We start from the raw sequence: 15137 nt of genomic DNA on the forward strand, positions 1-15137 counted from the left end.
GGCTTGGGTGACGATAGACTTTGCAATAGATAATTAGTACTTTTTTTTGTCAAAAATCTTTGTTTCTTGGGAGCATGGAGCGAGAGAAGTGACGTAGAGAAGACGTACATTGTGGGGGCTGTCCACAAATAGTGACCAAAAAGGTTTCTTTGTATATAGTGACTTTTGCAATTTTCAATACTCTTCTTAACAATAATTCGATAAAATATTAAATTCAGAACTTCGGAATATATATGAAATTACAAAACTCTTGCTAATTTGGGAGTGGATAAAAATTAAACCAGATATTATGAGGAAAAAAAACTTCGCATAGTTTTGGAAAATTTTGTTTTTTTTTTGGAAAACTGTACAATGTCAGTAGTATTACTTATTACAACAGATTTGGGAATGAAACGGGAAACCTCCAAATGGGTATGGGTACAGTACACACACTCAGTTCACCTGTCCCGGACAGCCCTAATGTCATCATCACTACACTTAGGTTAGGTATGAGAGACTGACTTGTTTAATCAGAAAGTTGGTTTCAACTAAAGTCGCCAAAAACACCGCTGAGAGTGTCAAACAAAAAACAAAAGGATCCAAAACATAACTAATCATTACAACTTAGCCGAAACAAAACAAAAACAAAGAAGAGAGTGAAAACTACATCAAGTCAATAAGTGAACCGACTCCAAGAACTATCTCAACAATAAACACTTTCGAAACTGAAAGAGTTTGTCACAAGTTTTGCAGCTCGAGCCATTAGAGGGTGGCTCCAATCCTTCCAGCCACTTGACTTCATCAAGGCCCCTTTGTACTGGAATAATGTTGGTTCTATATCTAATTTTATAAAGCTTGCTAGGTAAAATGAATCTAAGAACCAGAAAAGTAGATATTAAAGAACGTATCTACTATTTTTTTCACACTCCAATTGTTCCTTATTCCATGGTTTTTTAGATATATATAACTTTAAAACCATGAAGATTTATGATAATATTAAGTTAACCCCCAAGTTATCTCTAGATTAAATACATATGAATATGATAAGTGTAAAGTGTTAATCGGTTAATCCCAGTTTATCTCTAAGCCTTCGCGTACTACTTTTTTTTTTTTTTTTTCCGACAGCAATCCAAAGCTTAATAAAAAGTTAAAAACAAAGTAACAAACTTTTTACACTATTTAATCATGTGGAAACTCATAAATACGGTGTCGTATTAATATTTTAGGTGGGTTTGGTTGTAATGGTCTTATCAGTGGCCCACACTAGAACAACAACTCTGTCTGGTCTATGAATGAGAGAAGAGAACCCTCCCCCTTGGAAAGAGAGTTTCGAAATCAACGAGCCATCTCTGCTTTGGACCCGAGCCTACGGACCCGAACCTCGGTTTTGCTCCTCCTCCTGCGCTCGCCGTTGAAATTTGTTTCGCACTGTTCTCTCTCTCTCTCTCTCGATCACTTTATCTCTCTCTCTTCCCCTGGTTTCGTTAATTCTTGAATTCGAAAACCCTAAACTTTATCCCTACAGATTCTGCTGAAGGAAAAAAAAGGAAGCTTTCCTTTTTTTTAAGGTTCCCATTTGTTGTTGTAAGGCTACAAACGTGATACAAGTGGTGTAAGTTCACATCTCTCTCTCTCTTTTCTCAGTGGTGAAACCCTAATTTTTGCTAGAAAATTTGATTTTGTCCGCAATTATTGGGGGCGGGGTGTGAGATTGGTTTGCGGCAATTTTGATCTCGAGTGTGATTCGCGAGGTTTCCCATTAAAATTCTGTAAATTTGCTAGATTAGCTTAGTTTTTTCAGCTGCCATAGAGGTTTTGTAGCGGTGAAATTGGAAAATTTCAGCTGTTTTTTTGTGTAAGGATCTTGCTGACATTTACTGCAATCGAGCTCTTTGAGTAGTTTACTGGATTTCTCTGTATTGAGTGTGTTATAGTTTCAGAAGCTGATTGGAGCTTAGGCTTTGGCACCATAGACGTCAGTGTACGGTTTTATATCTAAGGAAACAGTTCTGATTCACGTTTCATCATAACCTTGAGGGTTGTTGCATCGGTTCTCGAGTTTTAAAATCTTGCTTTGCTGGTCTGTGGGTTCTTCAGCTTGTTGAAACCCGCTATTAATCTGCCCGATGGTTTTCATTTGATGTGGTTGCGGAAAATAACATTTTTTTTAGCTTTCTTCTGAACCAAATGTTATTGTTTCACATTTTGATTTCAACTTTAATTTTTTGCAGTGTCTGTTTTGTTTGTTTAACAGGAAAATCTATGAGTATTCAGTCAGAGCATGTCAGTTGGAGGTAGCATATGAGTTCTCGGGGAAAAAGGTGTTGAATTTGTTAAATTCTGTTTTTCACATATTCGAACTTTAGATCAAAGGAGGCACAATATTGAACTCATTTCTGTTCTCTTTTCCAAGTCCAGATATATAAAAAGTTATCTGCAGGAGCTGAATCTATGCCTGGAAACGAATTTGGGGAGAAGATCCACAATTTCTTTGGACAGGAAGGCCTATCGCAAGACCAGCGCCAGCCTCAGGTTGTTGACGCAAACTGGTCCGGTTTTAGTAATGGTCTAGTCAGCAACCAGAGGCAGATAGACCCATCCCTTGTTGCCAATCTGAAGAGCTATAACACACACCAATCTGGTATGGATTTTGTCTCCTCCGTGACAAGCAATTCCACAACTTATACTCAATTCATAGCTACATATGTTGTTAGCTTTTAAACGTCGCTTTCTTTCTTACTCCAGTTGATCCTCAGAGAAGTCAATCAAATTCACAGCATGGTTTGAATTTTACTCAGCAGCCTATAAGGTCCGAGATCTCGAGAAGTTTGTTGCAAGAACACCAACAACTCACAAATGGTTACATGCATGGGAACCTTGGGTTGCAGACAATGCCGAATGGGGCAAATTTTTTGGGAATGGGTGTAGAATCTAGTAGGGATAGGTTACCAGCGAGGGGATTTACTCCAGAACTTCGTAAAATTCCTATGAGGTTTGAGATGGGAGAATCTCCGGTTAATTATGATTTCTTTGGTGGTCAACAGCAATTGAACACACAGCTCCCTGGCATGCTTCAGCCTATGCCAAGGCCGCAGATGACATTCAGTGATATGCAACTACTAAAGCAGCAAGTTATGGTTAAGCAAATGCATGATTATCAAATTCAACAACATCTTCAAAAACAGCAGCTAGAAGCCGGACAGCTCAATTCTTTGAATTTAAATGCAGTCAACAGAAGTCGCTCAAGTGATAATCAGTCTCATCCATTGATTAATGGCATTCCTCTTCAGGATGCATCAAGTAATGGTTGGCAGCCTGATCTTATGACAGGAAATACAAACTGGATGCATCGCGGCATCTCACCATCTGTTCAAGGTTCATCCAGTGGGCTCATGATTACCCCTGAGCACGGTCAGGCAAACTTACTGGCGCAACAATTCGAACCCTCCTTGTACGGTATGCCCGTTAGTGGGACAAATGCACCTCAAAATGCCTTTTCTTCTGTTCAGATGAACAAGTTAGCTGCGCAGCATGGTTCTGCAAACAGGAGTTCTCTCACAAATCAGCCAACTTCATTTCTGAATCAAGGTGATGGACAGGACAGTCATATGCTTCCTAGATCGACATACCAGGAGAAAGTGTTATTCTCCCATACATCAGTTCCAGATACAAATATCAGGTCCAATTTTGAAAATTTCCAGCAAGATGATTCCCGCGAGAGGAATATTTCAGTGCAGGAGAAATTTGGTCAGATGGAGGGTTCTGGTCAATTAGAAAAATCATTTATGAAAGTGCCTGAAAATATAAATGCATTGCAGAAGTCGTCAACATTAGATCCAACGGAAGAAAAGATTTTGTTTGGTTCGGATGATAATTTGTGGGAGGCATTTGGAAACAGCACTGATATGAGCTTGACAGGAAATCTTATGTCCAGTAGTTCTGACCTTTTTGATGCATGCCCCTCTTTGCAGAGTGGGAGTTGGAGTGCTCTTATGCAATCTGCTGTTGCAGAAACATCCAGCGATGACGCAGGAGTACATGGATGGACTAACAGCAATACTGGCCCACATACGAATTCTCATACTGGTAGTAGAGCCCAGGATTTGGGTGTAAAGGCTTCAAACGGCCGTGATTCCACTCGGGCAGCTGTTCAACATTTGCCTGCGAAGGGAAATAAAGTTTCAGATCATGGCCTACTAGAGAAGCCAATTGGTCAACTTAGTCAAATGGCTGGAAATATATTTCATACTTCAAGTTCTGGTATTGATGAACAGAATAATTCGCATTCTATTCAAAAGAACGAGGGCATGGAAGATAGATTTGGTATCTGGAAGGCTGCGTCTAATCAAAATGTAGCTGCTCATGTTGAACATAAGAATCACTCCACACATAATCCACAAATGCAAAGGGAAAACTATGGACTTGGCATTGCTGGTACAGGAAACAATTCTAGTGCTTTGAGGGATGTTCAGGGAAATATCTCTCAACTGAAATCTAGAGACGGCAGTCAGATTCTTGAGTCATATGCGAGTAATAATACTGGATCCAATGAAATGGTAAATGCCCGTGATTTTTCTATGGTGCCTGGTGGAAGAGACACACAATCTGGTCATGTTGGTAGTAGGCCGTCAATAAGTCGCAAATTTCAGTATCATCCCATGGGTAATATTGATGTCACTAATGAGTCTCGTGATGATAAAATTTCTCATTTGTCACCCACATTGGAGCAGGTTTCTTTAGGAAACCAAGGGTATTTTGGGCAGTCAAAGCCTCTTGGTCAGCCGGCTATGAACATGCGAACTGACAGGGTAAATTTTTATCAGTTGGTTTTAACTATGCGATGTTGTAGAAATCTGAATCCTTCTGAACATTCTTTTGGCTTCTTTATGGTAGGGACATGTTTCGCAAAACGAGTTGAATTGTACAAATGAGACTTTTAATGGCATGGGATCAGATAATTCGCCTAGTACATCTGCTTCAGCTGACAGAAGTGTTGATAGGTATAATCAAGTGAAGAGTACTTCGTCAAGGTACTCGTTCTTTAGGTTATAAAAGTTTGTTTTCTAAAAATTATGTTTGCTTAAGGTATTCTCTCTTTAAACGCGTTTTTGAAGTTATACAGCTAGTATGACCGTTTTTTTATAGATAGTTTGTCAACTAACTGACAGAGTTATCTAACTATGTCACCTTAAACTCTCATATTCTCGTCACTTGTCATCGAGATGTGATCTCTGACTGTGGTCATCAAGTAGCTCTTGTTCCCTGATTGGGTGCAATTTGTGCTTTGCAATCGCCTTTCTTAATTTTTTTTTCTTTGCAGGCAGACTATGCTTGAGCTTCTTCACAAGGTGGACCAGTCACCAGAGAATTCATCAGAAACAAATGTTCCTGGTGTTTCAGAAGCGAAACCCTCTGCAGACTATGGTGGTCAGTTCCAGCATAATCAGCCATCTGCTTCTCAGGGGTTTAATCTTCAGCTGGCACCTCCATCTCAACTAGCTCCTACACCTGATAACGTCCAGTTTTCTCGGAATTCTTTGCAGCCATTAAATTCATTTCATACTGGCCCTGAAAAAGGAGGAACAAGTCAATCAAGGTTTGCTCCGTGGGCGTCTAATCAATCTTTTCCTCAGCAATCCACTCATCAAGGACCATTTCCTGGAATCCTAGGAGGATCCAACATGACCTCTGGTTTCCCTTATTCCAGAGGATATCACCAAAATCAACAGATGCCTGTTCCTACTCGACAGTCAGCTGCTAATTATCCACTCAATTCATCGTCTGAGTTGTCTACCTCTCAAGTGAAAGAAAGAGATGAACGTAGTGACTTTGATCAACGTGCACAAACACCTTCCCTGATAAATCGTACAACCCACAACACAAAAGGAGATTTAGCCGAAGGATTTCCTATGCTGTCTGCTTCTCAGCCTCTGGTTGCATCCAGTTCGCCTCAGCAAAGTTCATCTTCTGGTATTATGTCTGACTCACCAGCCGGTATTTCAGCTCCGCAACATCGGTTTTGGAACCAGCCATTTAAGCCTCAGTCAGATGTTTTACGGCCGCATCCATTGCCTAGCAACAACATAGCAGTTAGCTTCTCAAGGCAGGAGAACGCAAATCAATTGTCCTCCCAAACTGGAGGAAACGTTTCATTAAGTGGGAGGGACATGGTGAATATGCATGAGTTACAGAGTAAAGATACAGGTGCAAAACAAACATCTGATGTTGGTCCGATGTTCTCCAGTATGGTGCAGAGCAATCATCAATCCTTTGACCGCTCTCTTCCTTCAAANCGAAGGATTTCCTATGCTGTCTGCTTCTCAGCCTCTGGTTGCATCCAGTTCGCCTCAGCAAAGTTCATCTTCTGGTATTATGTCTGACTCACCAGCCGGTATTTCAGCTCCGCAACATCGGTTTTGGAACCAGCCATTTAAGCCTCAGTCAGATGTTTTACGGCCGCATCCATTGCCTAGCAACAACATAGCAGTTAGCTTCTCAAGGCAGGAGAACGCAAATCGATTATCCTCCCAAACTGGAGGAAACGTTTCATTAAGTGGGAGGGACATGGTGAATATGCATGAGTTACAGAGTAAAGATACAGGTGCAAAACAAACTTCTGATGTTGGTCCGATGTTCTCCAGTATGGTGCAGCGCAATCATCAGTCCTTTGACCGCTCTCTTCCTTCAAACAACCTTGCAAAGGAAAGCTTACCTCACGATGACCAAATGGCTGGACGTGGGGAGAGCGATTCACCTAAGATGACTATGGAGAAAGTTGACAATAGTGCTAGTGATACACAAAAGGTAGCTTTCAAAGGGGAACAACAATCACCTTCAAGGTCTGATGGTTTAGTTAGAGATGGACATAGTCACAAAACGAACCACATGCCTCATTTTGGCCAAACTGTTTCTCAGAGTTTCTCCACTAAGAATTATCCAGCCTCGGCTGGAGCAGATCATCAACAAATCAGTCCTCAGATGGCTCCATCCTGGTATAGTCAATATGGTTCTTTCAAGAATGGACTGGTGCAACCCGTGAATGATATAGGGAGATCAACTCCCTTGAAGATAGGAGAACAATCGTCTAATGTTGGGAGTGCGGTTGATGGTACACATTCTATTCAATTATCAAAGCAATTTCATATGCACCAAATGTCAGGCTCTGCACCAGGATTGGAGACTCCCTCATCAGAATCCTTGCTTCTTAGTGCTACTGACAAGTTTTTAAACGTTGATAAGCCAAAGAAGCGTAAAACTGCCATATCAGAATTATTATCCTGGAATAAAGAAGTCATGCAGGATCCCCAGAGGCTTAAGACGCTCAGGTGAGTGGCTTCTGAGCACTGATTTTTATTTTTTATTTTTTCATATCCATTACCCCATTACCGTATTTAACTCTCTCTCTCTCTCTATATATATATATATATATATATATTCTTTACAGTGAGAACGAGACTAACTGGGCCAGAACAACTAATCGATTGGCTGAAAAAGTAAGTTTCCTCATTACATGTTTTATCGCTGCTCTTTATACAAGTTGCTGAATAGTGGCTTTTGTTTCTCACAGGTGGATTTTGAGACTTTACTTGAGGATGGCCCACCAATCAGATCAAAGAGAAGGCTTATATATTCAACGCAACTCATGCAGCAACTATTTAGCCCGCCTCCGGCTAGGGTGATATCTTTGGTTGCTAACTNTCTTTCAAGAATGGACTGGTGCAACCCGTGAATGATATAGGGCGATCAACTCCCTTGAAGATAGGAGAACAATCGTCTAATGTTGGGAGTGCGGTTGATGGTACACATTCTATTCAATTATCAAAGCAATTTCATATGCACCAAATGTCAGGCTCTGCACCAGGATTGGAGACTCCCTCATCTGAATCCTTGCTTCTTAGTGCTACTGACAAGTTTTTAAACGTTGATAAGCCAAAGAAGCGTAAAACTGCCATATCAGAATTATTATCCTGGAATAAAGAAGTCATGCAGGATCCCCAGAGGCTTAAGACGCTCAGGTGAGTGGCTTCTGAGCACTGATTTTTATTTTTTATTTTTTCATATCCATTACCCCATTACCGTATTTAACTCTCTCTCTCTCTCTATATATATATATATATATATATATATTCTTTACAGTGAGAACGAGACTAACTGGGCCAGAACAACTAATCGATTGGCTGAAAAAGTAAGTTTCCTCATTACATGTTTTATCGCTGCTCTTTATACAAGTTGCTGAATAGTGGCTTTTGTTTCTCACAGGTGGATTTTGAGACTTTACTTGAGGATGGCCCACCAATCAGATCAAAGAGAAGGCTTATATATTCAACACAACTCATGCAACAACTATTTAGCCCGCCTCCGGCTAGGGTGATTTCTTTGGTTGCTAACTCGAATTATGAGTTTGTTGCATATAATGCTGCAAGAGCTGCACTGGGAGATGCATGTAGCTCCAGTGGTACCAACAGGAGTGAGTGCTTTTCACCTCCGAACGATTCAAACCTGTAAGGATATTTTCTTTTTATCCTTTAAATGCTGGAGATTTTCCAAAGCTCGGGTTGTGTATTGACATGAACCTAATCCACTCTTATATAGGTTGTCTGAGAGGACGGAAACTGAAAAAATTAGTGACCATTACATCTCCAAAGCAGCTGAAGATTTCATTAGTAGAACTCGGAAATTAGAGACTGAGTTTGCAGGGTAAAAACCATAGATCTCTCTTGTAACTGATTCCAGTTTGAACTGAGTACTCAATTTGGGTGGCTTGATCTCATAAACATTTGATTCTACTTGCAGGCTAGAAAATGGAACTACACTTCCAGACTTGAGAGTTGAAGTCCAGGATCTAGAGAAGTTTGCAGTGATCAATCGTTTTGCGAAGTTCCACCCACCAGCCTCATCGATGGACCGGACCGTGAATTCACTTAGGTTAAACCCTCAAAGATATGTTACCATAGCTCCCATGCCTCAGAATATTCCAGACAGGGTACAATGTCTATCTCTCTAACTATGGATGTATCCATATAATTTACTTTTTGGCCAATCTTCCCTATTCATTGCGTTCATATATCTCTCGTCCCAAAATCTTTCTTTTTTCTTTGGGGTGGGTACGAGTTAGTTGGTCGGAAACCTGAGAACAGTTAAGACCTCCATTCCATTGTTTAAAAAACCGGAGATTTTCTACTAAATGTGTAGCGTTACTGTATGCATAATCACAAATATTGTAAGTTAAATCCATTTTTATACAGACTTAAGTAAAGAAATATTTATTTCTCAGTAAAGTAACCCACTAGGTAAATTACACCTATGGTTTCCATCCAGTAAACATAACATAGCAATAAGTGGCAATATTGTTGATACACAGCTAAGATTCTAAGACATCTTTCTCACGTCATTGAGTACTATGTCGAATCAGTCATGCTTTAAAGTCGGTGAAAACTTAACCAGAAGCTGAACTTAGGAACAGATTTTGAGGTTTAGAAGGCAACTCTAATTTCTTCCCCTACCAAAGCAATTATCTCATCCACCCTGTAACAAATACGCAACAATATCAGAAATCACTCTGTTCCCAAAAGAGTAGAACTACGGAATGATCATTGTGAAGATGCTAGTATTTTACCTATGAGTCTCAATGTTTACATCTGCAAGCCAAGTTGTCAAGTAAATCTGTTGAGCGAGAAGAGTTATTAAAAGTTTAAGGATATGATGTTAGCATAAGCATTTTCTTGTGTCGAATCAAAACTCACGCACATATATATATATATATATGTTACATGAAGACTTCGAATTTATTTTTTTTGGCCAAACGACGATTCCCTTTTTAACCAGTTAATTTTTTTAACCTGATAAAATAATGACGTGAACGATAACGACGGTGGATATTTTGGACGTTTTGGAACAGATGAGAAAAGTTGCTTATTTTATTTGAACTCACATTAATAACTAAAGAATCTTTGATAGAAAGGTACTCGCGGTTTTGTCGTTCTTTTAAAACATGGTGTATAAAAAACCTACCATATATACCCTAGGGCCCCTATTCTGGCACCTCCTTTACAGATTCCAGTTTTTATTGAGCCGAAACCATCATTGTTGGCAGGCTTGGGTGAAGATAGACTTTGCAATAGATAATTAGTACTTTTTTTNTATATTAAGTTGCAGAGATGATTCTTTTTGAGAGAGAGCCAATTAGGTACCGACGAGTTTACATGGGAAAAATAGAAACCTCGTGCTCTTACACATTTCGCAAGTTTATCGGCACGGATATTATCCTCTCGGGGAATATATTTAATACTAAAATTAGCAAATCTATCTTTGAAATGAATAAAGTCCTTCAATTCTGATGAAAAGGTCGGTCAATCCTCGATATTAGACGTCATCCTCTAGGAGGTCTGAACAATCCGTAGCAAAAAGAGCTTTATCCAGGTCCAACGCTAATAAGCACTCCATAGACCAAATAAGGGTATCTAACTCTGCATGTAATGGGGATAAGCTTCTGCGCGATCCTTTTAGCCCCATGTGCAGGATTCTATCACCGATAGACGCAATCCAGCCATGTCCACTCCTATCCACCTCCGTATGCCAAGATCCATCTATAAAGCATACAAGTGATTCTTGAGGAATTGGGATCGAAGGTATGCATGCTTCTACTACCGCTGGTGCTAAGTCTCTGTTATTTGCTCTTCTCCAAACTTCTTCTTCTTGGATAGCTTTCTCCAGTGTATCTTGCGGAGATTCGGAGATATTTTAAAACACTTCCTTATTTCTTGCCTTCCAAATGTGCCACAACATCCACGGGAACGTTCTCAAGTTTTGATCAGTTGTACCAGAGTCTCTACCACGTCCATATAGAAAATCGAGGTTGCTATATAGGGAAGGTGAAGGCAACACCATAGGATGGGAAGGGATTGTCGATAAAACCCATACTTGACGTGTTGGGGGCATTCAAATAGCATATGGTTTATAGTTTCCTCCTCCGCTGCACATTTAGGACAATCTGGGTGACGATAGATTTTGCAATAGATAATTAGTACTTTTTTTTGTCAAAAATCTTTGTTTCTTGGGAGCATGGAGCGAGAGAAGTGACATAGAGAAGACGTACATTGTGGGGGCTGTCCACAAATAGTGACCAAAAAGGTTTCTTTGCTTCTGTCTGTATCTTCTTTATCTCTCTCGTTTTCTTTCTACAAATAGTGACTTTTGCAATTTTTTTTGGGTATCAATGCGAAGTATTTATACCATTTTCGAAGTTTGATAGAATAATTCGATACTCTTCTTAACAATAATTCGATAGAATATTAAATTCAGAAATTTGAAATATATATGAAATTACAAAACTCTTGCTAATTTGGGAATGGATAAAAACCAGATATTATTAGGAAAAAAACTTACGCACAGTTTTGGAAAACTTTGATTTTTTTTTTTTTTTTGGAAAACTGTACAATGTCAACAATAAACACTTTTGAAACTCAAGAGAGAGTGCGTCACAAGTTTTGCAGCTCGAGCCATAGAGGGCGGCCCCTTTGTACTGGAATAAATTAATAATGTTGGCTCTCTATCTAATTTAATAAAGCTTGCTATCACGTAAAATCAATCTAAGAACCAGAAAAGTAGATATTAGAGAACTTTTATCTATTTTCTTTCACACTCCAATTGTTCCTTATTCCATGGTTTTAGATATATATAACTTTGAAGCCATGAAGATTTATGATAATATGAAAAGTGTAAAGTGTTAATCCCAATTAAACTAATAAGCCTCCGCGTAGTACTTTTTTTTTTTTTTCCGACACAGCAATCCAAAGCTTAATAAAACAAAGTAACAAAACTATACATTGCACAATTTAATCATGTGGAAACGCGTAACGGTATCGTATTGATGTTTTGGTGTGGGTTTGGTTGTAATGGTCTTATCAGTGTGGCCCACACTAGAACAACAGCTCTGTCTGGTCTATGAATTGAGAGAAGAGAACCCTCCCCCTTGAAAAGAGAGTTTTAAAAATCAACGAGCCATCTCTGCTTTGGACCCGAGCCTACGGACCCGAACCTCGGTTTTGCTCCTCCTCCTGCGCTCGCCATTGAAATTTGTTTCGCACTGTTCTCTCTCTCTCTCGATCATTTTATCTCTCTCCTCTTCTTCTCTCTCTTCCCCTGGTTTTGTTAATTCTTGAATTCGAAAACCCTAAACTTTATCCCTACAGATTCTGAGGAAGGAAAAAAAAGGAAAGCTTCCTTTTTTTCAAGGTTCCCATTTGTTGACACAAGTGGTGTAAGTTTACATCTCTCTTTTCTTAGTGTTGAAACCCTAATTCTTGTTAAAAAAAATATGATTTTTTCCCCAATTATTGGGGGCGGGGTGTGAGATTGGTTTTCGGCAATTTTGATCTCGAGTGAGATTTCCCATTCAATTCTGTAAATTTGCTAGGTTAGCTTAATTTTTTTCAGCTGCCATAGAGGTTTTGTAGCGGTGAAATTGGAAATTCTCAGCTGGTTTTTTTTTGTGTAAGGATCTTGCTGACATTTACTGCAATCAAGCTCTTTGAGTAGTTTACGAAACTGATTGGAGCTTAGGCTTTGGCACCTTAGACGTCAGTGTACGGTTTTATGTCTAAGGAAACAGTTCTGATTTAGGTTTCCTCATATCCTTGAGGGCGTTTGAATCGATTCTACAGTTTAAAATCTTTCCCCGATCGTGTTCATTTGATGTGGTTCTGTTTCCTATTTGCAGAAATAACATTTGTTTTAGCTTTCTTCTGAACACATTTACTATCAAGATGTTATTGAAAACACATTTTGGGTTCAACTTTAAATTTTGCAGTGTCTGTTGTGTTTGTTAAACAGGAAAATCTATGAGTATTCAGTCAGAGCATGTCAGTTGGAGGTAGCTCATGAGTTCTCGGATTATTTAAACCGAAAAGGTGTTTAAATAATCTGCTAAAAACATATTCGAACGTTAGATCAAAGGAGGCACAATATTGAACTCATTTCTGTTCTCTTTTCCAAGTCCAGATATATAAAAAGTTATCTACAGGAGCTGAATCTATGCCGGGAAACGAATTTGGGGAGAAGATCCACAATTTCTTTGGACAGGAAGGCCTATCGCAAGACCAGCGCCAGCCTCAGGTTGTTGACGCAAACTGGTCCGGTTTTAGTAATGGTCTAGTCAGCAACCAGAGGCAGATAGACCCATCCCTTGTTGCCAATCTGAAGAGCTATAACACACACCAATCTGGTATGGATTTTGTCTCCTCCGTGACAAGCAATTCCACAACTTATACTCAATTCATAGCTACATATGTTGTTAGCTTTTAAACGTCGCTTTCTTTCTTACTCCAGTTGATCCTCAGAGAAGTCAATCAAATTCACAGCATGGTTTGAATTTTACTCAGCAACCTATAAGGCCCGAGATCTCGAGAAGTTTTTTGCAAGACCACCAACAACTCACAAATGGTTACATGCATGGGAACCTTGGGTTGCAGACAATGCCGAATGGGGTAAATTTTTTGGGAATGGATGTAGAATCTAGTAGGGATAGGTTACCAGCGAGGGGATTTACTCCAGAACTTCGTAAAACTCCTATGAGGTTTGAGATGGGAGAATCTCCGGTTAATTATGATTTCTTTGCTGGTCAACAGCAAATAAACACACAGCTCCCTGGCATGCTCCAGCCTATGCCAAGGCAGCAGATGACATTCAATGATATGCAACTACTAAAGCAGCAAGTTATGGTTAGGCAAATGCATGACTATCAAATTCAACAACATCTTCAAAAGCAGCAGCTAGAAGCCGGACAGCTCAATTCTTTGAATTTAAATGCAGTCAACAGAAGTCGCTCAAGTGATAATCAGTCTCATCCATTGATTAATGGCATTCCTCTTCAGGATGCATCAAGTAATGGTTGGCAGCCTGATCTTATGACAGGAAATACAAACTGGATGCATCGCGGCATCTCACCATCTGTTCAAGGTTCATCCAGTGGGCTCATGATTACCCCTGAGCACGGTCAGACAAACTTACTGGCGCAACAATTCGAACCCTCCTTGTACGGTATGCCCGTTAGTGGGACAAATGCACCTCAAAATGCCTTTTCTCCTGTTCAGATGAACAAGTTAGCTGCGCAGCATGGTTCTGCAAACAGGAGTTCTCTCACAAATCAGCCAACTTCATTTCTGAATCAAGGTGATGGACAGGACAGTCATATGCTTCCTAGATCGACATACCAGGAGAAAGTGTTATTCTCCCATACATCAGTTCCAGATACAAATATCAGGTCCAATTTTGAAAATTTCCAGCAAGATGATTCCCGCGAGAGGAATATTTCAGTGCAGGAGAAATTTGGTCAGATGGAGGGTTCTGGTCAATTAGAAAAATCATTTACGAAAGTGCCTGAAAATATAAATGCATTGCAGAAGTCGTCAACATTAGATCCAACGGAAGAAAAGATTTTGTTTGGTTCGGATGATAACTTGTGGGAGTCATTTGGAAACAGCACTGATATGAGCTTGACAGGAAATCTTATGTCCAGTAGTTCTGACCTTTTTGATGCATGCCCCTCTTTGCAGTGTGGGAGTTGGAGTGCTCTTATGCAATCTGCTGTTGCAGAAACATCCAGCGTTGACGCAGGGGTACATGGATGGACTAACCGCAATACTGGCCCACATACGAATTCTCATACTGGTAGTGGACCCCAGGATTTGGGTGTAAAGGCTTCAAACGAACGTGATTCCACTCGGGCAGCTGTTCAACATTTGCCTGCGAAGGGAAATAAAGTTTCAGATCATGGCCTACTAGAGAAGCCAATTGGTCAACTTAGTCAAATGACTGGAAATATATTTCATACTTCAAGTTCTGGTATTGATGAACAGAATAATTCGCATTCTATTCAAAAGAACGAGGGCATGGAAGATAGATTTGGTATCTGGAAGGCTGCGTCTAATCAAAATGTAGCTGCTCATGTTGAACATAAGAATCACTCCACACATAATCCACAAATGCAAAGGGAAAACTATGGACTTGGCATTGCTGGTACAGGAAACAGTTCTAGTGCTTTGAGGGATGTTCAGGGAAATATCTCTCATCTGAAATCTAGAGATGGCAGTCAGATTCTTGAGTCATATGCGAGTAATAATACTGGATCCAATGAAATGGTAAATGCCCGTGATTTTTCT

General features: G+C 39.8%; 2 protein-coding genes and 1 long non-coding RNA gene across 5 annotated transcripts in view; 2 read left to right on the forward strand and 1 right to left on the reverse strand.

Moving 5' to 3' along the window:
• LOC104734811 overlaps window positions 1347-15137 on the forward strand; it is an 18436-nt gene continuing 4645 nt past the window's right edge. Inside the window, exons 1-12 of one of the 3 annotated variants that reach the window (XM_010454460.2) lie at window positions 1347-1591; window positions 2234-2300; window positions 2398-2620; window positions 2725-4787; window positions 4873-5009; window positions 5300-5912; window positions 6310-7005; window positions 7696-7994; window positions 8116-8164; window positions 8239-8480; window positions 8572-8676; window positions 8773-9247. In XM_010454460.2, the coding sequence (XP_010452762.1) occupies window positions 2431-2620; window positions 2725-4787; window positions 4873-5009; window positions 5300-5912; window positions 6310-7005; window positions 7696-7994; window positions 8116-8164; window positions 8239-8480; window positions 8572-8676; window positions 8773-8983 (4605 nt within the window). In that variant the 5' untranslated portion in view covers window positions 1347-1591; window positions 2234-2300; window positions 2398-2430 and the 3' untranslated portion in view covers window positions 8984-9247. Of the gene's footprint in view, window positions 1592-2233; window positions 2301-2397; window positions 2621-2724; window positions 4788-4872; window positions 5010-5299; window positions 5913-6309; window positions 7006-7695; window positions 7995-8115; window positions 8165-8238; window positions 8481-8571; window positions 8677-8772; window positions 9248-15137 lie in introns of those variants that run through there. The other 2 variants (XM_010454463.2, XM_010454462.2) reach the window with 2 other exon arrangements.
• LOC109128460 lies at window positions 9227-9659 on the reverse strand. Its single transcript, XR_002034861.1, has 2 exons — window positions 9596-9659; window positions 9227-9504 (listed from the first exon to the last, which is right to left on the reverse strand). It is a non-coding gene; the product is annotated as an uncharacterized LOC109128460 (long non-coding RNA).
• The window catches only part of LOC104734810, a gene marked incomplete in the record, with an annotated part of 5348 nt that continues 2205 nt past the window's right edge, over window positions 11995-15137 (forward strand). The window contains 4 exon segments of the mRNA XM_010454459.2: window positions 11995-12238; window positions 12811-12887; window positions 12979-13201; window positions 13306-15137. Of these exon segments, the coding sequence (XP_010452761.1) occupies window positions 13012-13201; window positions 13306-15137 (2022 nt within the window).

Source organism: Camelina sativa, chromosome 13, assembly GCF_000633955.1.
Source record: "Camelina sativa cultivar DH55 chromosome 13, Cs, whole genome shotgun sequence".
NCBI classification, from domain to species: domain Eukaryota; kingdom Viridiplantae; phylum Streptophyta; class Magnoliopsida; order Brassicales; family Brassicaceae; genus Camelina; species Camelina sativa.